Source organism: Ptychodera flava, chromosome 8 (assembly GCF_041260155.1).
Source record: "Ptychodera flava strain L36383 chromosome 8, AS_Pfla_20210202, whole genome shotgun sequence".
NCBI lineage: Eukaryota > Metazoa > Hemichordata > Enteropneusta > Ptychoderidae > Ptychodera > Ptychodera flava.
In genome coordinates, this window is record NC_091935.1 from 34,101,893 (window position 1) to 34,107,892 (window position 6,000).

General features: G+C 38.9%; 1 protein-coding gene across 1 annotated transcript; it reads left to right on the plus strand.

Annotated features, from left to right (window-relative positions):
- The first annotated feature begins 3,223 nt into the window (after window positions 1–3,223).
- LOC139139140 (beta-1,3-galactosyltransferase 1-like) lies at window positions 3,224–5,704 on the plus strand. The gene is made up of 2 exons (XM_070707945.1): window positions 3,224–3,358; window positions 3,811–5,704. Exon 2 carries the CDS (start codon window positions 4,011–4,013, stop codon window positions 5,253–5,255), a length of 1,245 nt encoding a protein of 414 aa, XP_070564046.1. The 5' UTR covers window positions 3,224–3,358; window positions 3,811–4,010; the 3' UTR covers window positions 5,256–5,704.
- The last annotated feature ends 296 nt before the right edge of the window (window positions 5,705–6,000 follow it).

The window sequence follows — 6,000 nt, forward strand, 5'->3', positions numbered from 1 at the left end:
AGAATGTGTACTCTTTGGTTTCTGTCATTTCAGGTGGCTTATGGGAATGTGACTCATCAAGATAATGAATATATAGGATATTACACACACGCCTCAATTCAGAGCGGCATGCACGTTTCAAACTAGTATAACCTATCAGATCCTCCAATTACCATCTTGACGTCGTATAGAAAACTCGATAGTCAATTTTCTTATAGCCTAGTCTATCGTGTGCGCAATCCATCACCCTAACGGATTTTATTACCAAATAAACTAGGTTTATAATAACGGTTGTGTTTTCTGTTTCATAAGGTATTATGATTTCCCTAAGGAAAACAACTATAATGTATGTTCTGAAATAGCTCGCTTCTCTCCCATAAATACAGTGTGATGTTACCTCATCTTGCATGGAACTGCTTTCATGATTTAACGACCCCACGCTCTTAAGACACATATCTACCGTGTCTATTACAGGCATATCTCTCACGATTCCGGAAAATGTTTTATTAGCATTTGATATACAGTTCCGAGATCCTAATATAATATACAAATATTCATCTTCGTTCTTCGACATGGTACATTTAGTTCTGCCCATCATTTTGATTACCAAAGGAGCGATACCGCTGTAGAACATGTCAGTGAATATATGTGATAATGATTATTCTGAATGCGTTTACTCAACAGAACTGAATCATTTGCATAAAGGCAGAAACCTTCCATATTCCATATACTGTACGTTCATGTATGAGCATAAATGTTTTTACAGTATACATTATTGTTTGTTACAGAGGCATGCGCATACATCACCACTGCCTGCAGTGATCTTTCAACTCATGATTTTCCACAAACCATTGATTCTCAGTGTACAGAGATGATATCCTTGCTCAAGTTAACACGTTCCATTATCATTGCAGGCTTAATAGATATTTTGGTACACAATGAGATTGAGGCATTCTACACTGATAATGTGAGTCCGTGTGGATGAAGCAGTGGATATCATAGCCTTACGAAGGCGACCGTGTAACATTCCAAGTAATATACCGGTAGTCATAAATCACGACGAGATGCGGATTTTGTCATGATTTAATTCCTGCATCGCAATGTCTCTTTGAAGCAATTTTATTTTTTTGCGATGCAGGAATTCATGCCGCTATGCAGTGTCTCACCTACGTGCGTGCAATATCGCAATATTGCGCACTGGTCATGTCATAATTTCATTGCCGATTTCGATACCCGATGATAACCAGAGACCAAAGCAATCGCGTCATGATTTCAGTTTTTACATTTAGATTATTGATTACATTTCGACGTACCCAAACATCTATGTCGGAAAAAACACCACAAATCGTGGAACATTTATGACCTTGTTCAAGGTGAAAGAGATGAAGAGGTGTTTTACCAAAAGAAAATGCCAAAGAGGAGACTATGTGATGTCTCATATGATCAAAACATGACACATTTTGCAGTCGACACTTCTACGGTAAATCTCTCACCTAACAAAGTAATTTGAGACAACAAAACCTGAGTTCTCTATACCTTCCTCACAGATTGATCGATGATCTAAATGCACAGCCTGTACGTCACCTTGACTGAGCGTTAAGAGGTCACTCGCCATTTTGTACCGTAATCGCTCAGAATATTGAGTTAGCCATCGCATTTCTTTAATTAAAGCTTTGCATAAACCCATCATTCTTGTGGATTGATAGCGTGGTCATTCAGATGCATAGGAACTGTCCTTTGCTAGCCAAAGTGTAAGCGGTTCATTCTTGATAAAAGTACTGTTGGCCTGCAGCCGTATTCATTGATTGTTACTGGTGCACATTGCATTGAAATTCTTTGATACTACATTTGCGAAGCCCGATCGAGTTTCACTTCGGAGCAAGTAATCCATCAGATTTGTACTAAAACGCCCAGGGCTTCCCTAAGCAACCCCGCCTTGCATTTAATTTGAGGTAGAGACGCGGTAAAGCTCGTCTGTGACCCAGAGGTTAACAAACCTTGCATGGGGAATTAGCGTTAACATGTAACTAGATTTCATCTTTTTATGGACGATTTTCATAAGCACCTCAAATAAGCTTTTGGATATTTTGTGTCCGCATGGTTTCATCGCAGAATCTTTAAATCTTCACCCCTCACATATATCCATTAATTGATCGAAGTGCTTATTCATTTACTTTTTATAGAATATTTCTGTATCTTTTTTGCATCATGCAATAATGTCCACGACAGTATTAGAGTCAGGTCGTTAAACTGAGTATGCAAGCTGGTGCATTGAACAAGTCGCAAGAGCTGAACAATTTAGTTTGCCTAAAATATTATTTCGTCTTGCATTTTTGCACAGAACGGCTATAATGGTCACCGTTCCGTACACGAAGGATGTTATACACAGCTTTACGCATAAACGTATTGTTTAGATAGTCGAATATACGACCAGTAGGAAATTGGTTCATTGTTAGTCAATGTAGAGAAAAGCCCGTCTGTATTTCTGATGGTGAATGGACAAGACTGCAAAGATACTGCCTACCGCGTACACTGTAGGTGTCCATTACCTTTGCTGTATCATTTGTTTGTATGTATGTGTGTGTATATGTATGTATATATATATATATATATATATATATATATATATATATATATATATATATATATATATATATAGTATGTATGTATGTATGTATGTATGTATGTATGTATGTATGTATGTGTGTATGTATGCTGTCGATGACATTACGTAATACGTAGAGAAATTAAAGATATTGCTAGCCTAGCTTACCTGCATCAGTATAGTCAAATACGTAGAAATGATTGCTGTTGGTTTAATTAATAGTCTGCGGTTAAGTTGTGTGTAGATAATGTAGGCTTCTTATCTATTTTGCTAGTCGAAAAATGGCTCATCATAATTCAGAGTGCATTGGCAACCTCATCATATTTAATATCACGATAAGTGGTCATGTCATTTTTTTGCATTATCAGTCATAGATTATCTGAAGGTCTTCATGTGACCATTGTCGTAACGGTTTCCTTTTCTAAGCTAAGTCTTTTGGAATTGCCAGTATGCTCGTTTTGGGACTTAACATCATTGAAAGAAAGAACAAAAACACGGCAAGCAAAAAACGAAAAACAAACAAACAAACAAACTAAAACAGCTGTAACGCGATACTCTCAAATTTACCCACCGTTCGATATCAACGGCCCCCACCTATCGGAATGGAATTGTCCTCCCATTTTCAGGACAACGTGTCGGTTTTTTTTGTAAAACAAGCCATAAGCCCCGGTGTTCGGTTGGCGTCTGCTGCAGTACGTGTTAAAAGACAAGCCCTCGCAATCGCCTGGTTCAACAATTGTCAATACATTGGCAAATTGGCATTTTTCACTGACGGTAGGTGCATCAAATCTCTCTTCTGCGCAAATGGCATCACATTCTCGACGTCAATCTGGTTTTTGTCGCGTTAAATACGATGAAATTTGGTATGAACGTTCAGCAACACACGCGTCGACCATATATGGACAATGTTTTTCAAAAGTCAGCGTTTATATATATATATATATATATATATATATATATATATATATATATATATATATATATATATATATATATATCTCGAAATGTCAAAAACCCAATTCTCAATTTTGATTGAATCAAGGTTCTCTGTTATTTCTACTCTAAAATATTATTAACATCATCATGTTTTGCTGTTGTGCAGTTTAACCTTTATATTCGAGAGTGACCTGCCCTTCCGTTCCATGAAGACCTTTACTGCAGCATTAATCGTCTGTAAAATTGCCTTAAATCTCGCTTGCTTGAATTCTACGCCTGTAAATCCACAGCTGGAGTCGTGGTTACCAGGGCGACGGGATTAGGATGGGAATATATGCACGTGGTTGCGACATTTCAGGAAATGAAGCAATCGGTGTAATTGTTTCTAAAGCGATAAATAACCTCGTTTGATCTTCGAGTGTGGCTGAACGGTGGTCCGGTGAAAACCTGTTTCCCCCGCTGTTATTTTGCTAGGCCGACATCACTACGAATGATACTGTGTCTGGCCGCCGTTTATAGGATACGCTTACTCGCAACACAGACGACACATCCAGAGCAAATAATGGCGATCAAGGATAAACTGTTCGTACGGCTGTTATTGCTTTCACTTTTACCGCTCCTGAATCTGTGCCTGTATCTTTACTTCATGAGACCGAGCAAAGAAATCTCGCAGGTGAACGACGGTGGGAAACGTAAACTGACCGACTTTAGTCGACAAGTCATTGCTTTGCTAGGAAACAACTCCGCTCACAATGTAACTTTACACGATCTGACCAGCTCTGAGGATATAACCTCCTGTAACAACAGCACCTCGTGTTTATCCGGATATATGCGGCATGATGGAGTTTCAAGGGACATGAAATTTTTGCTCAGCAACCCCTATCGGTGCGACGATGTCTGGAAAGCTGCCTCGGATAGTCCTGACCTTTTCCTGCTCGTTCTTGTCAGCTCCCGAATAGTCAATTTTGTGCGGCGGGAAGCCATACGCCAGACTTGGGGAAGCGTGCAGGTAATCGGGAGAACACGAATAATCACGATGTTCCTGATTGGAAGCAGTCTAGACGACAGAGTAAGAAAATTGGTTAGGACTGAGAAAGCTGAATACGACGATATAATCATGGGCGACTTTATTGACTCTTACTATAATTTGACTGTGAAGAGTATTATGGGATTCAAGTGGGTTAAATATTATTGTCCTCGGGCAAAATTTATATTAAAAGCAGACGATGACATGTATCTGAATTATGCCGCAATCGTGGATTTTCTCCCAAAAGCAAACAGCAGTCATTATGCAGCCGGATATGTGTATCTAGGACAAACGCCAAACCGAAATTCATCGCACAAATGGTTCATGTCAAGGCAACTTTACCAAAGTGATATCTATCCGCCATTTTGTTCCGGCACCGGTTACGTCATGTCGTCTGACGTTGTGCGGGATACATACGAGATTTCCTTGGACACGCCCTTGTTGCCACTCGAGGACGTTTACGTCGGCGTGTGTTGGGATAAGCTCCACATATCACCCTTACATCATCCTGGGTTCAGAGTATCCAAACAACAATATCCACCTTGCATGTATTACTTTTTGTTGACTGTCCACGACCTAACGCCAGACGAACTTTATGAAATTTGGAATTTCGTGAAAAAGGGTCACTTTATTCGATGCAACCATCTTCTTGGGATTAAGGAGTCATTATCCCCTGCAATTGCGGATTTTTCAAGGATATTTACGTAGATTGCTCACATTGAACCACAATCATACTGTGAAGAATTAGCAAGCAATAAGCAATGCGTAGGAGTGACATATGTCCAGGGAAGATATAAAAGCACCAAATGTTAACATTTCTTCGAGGAAGACAGATTAGCTTCACTGTCATTTTTCGATGCATTACACTCTTCAAACGATGGCAGACCTCTTTACAGTACAGAAGGTCATAAGTCCAACAGTTGAGCGAGGAACGAGCTAGGAGATGATCTGCTGGGTATAAACACTTTAGTCCCTGGAGAGCTATAAATTCTGTTTTGTATAATATCGAGAACTCTTTTAATCATGCCTTCGTTTTGTTCTGTATCCGACCATTAACGGTTCTGTGGACAATTTATCACGTGAAGAAGGAGGCTTTTTTCAACATTGCGTTAATTGCCACACTCATTATAATGTAAATAAATATCATTAAAAAGCTCTTAACTTAAAAAAAAGCTTGTAAGGTGTATAAACCGGACGAGATAACAAAAAATTACAACAATGAAATTAACATTTGTTTTTTAAAAGGTCGCTGTTAATTGTGATATGACGTTGAAAACATTATATGAAAACCCGACAATTAACCAATTCATCATTGCTCTTACATCAGTGATACTGATGACGTATTACAGCGTCTTATTACATGAGTAGGACGAGGTAAAAAGCTGCAAAAACCAATGAAATGAAAGTGCTTTGTATCATCGGAGTAAATGCCATACACTGTAGCATCCGTTCG

Excerpts from the sequence above, each read along its gene's own strand:
- LOC139139140 (XM_070707945.1), top strand. The coding sequence starts at position 4,011 with ATGATACTGTGTCTGGCCGCCGTTTATAGGATACGCTTACTCGCAACA.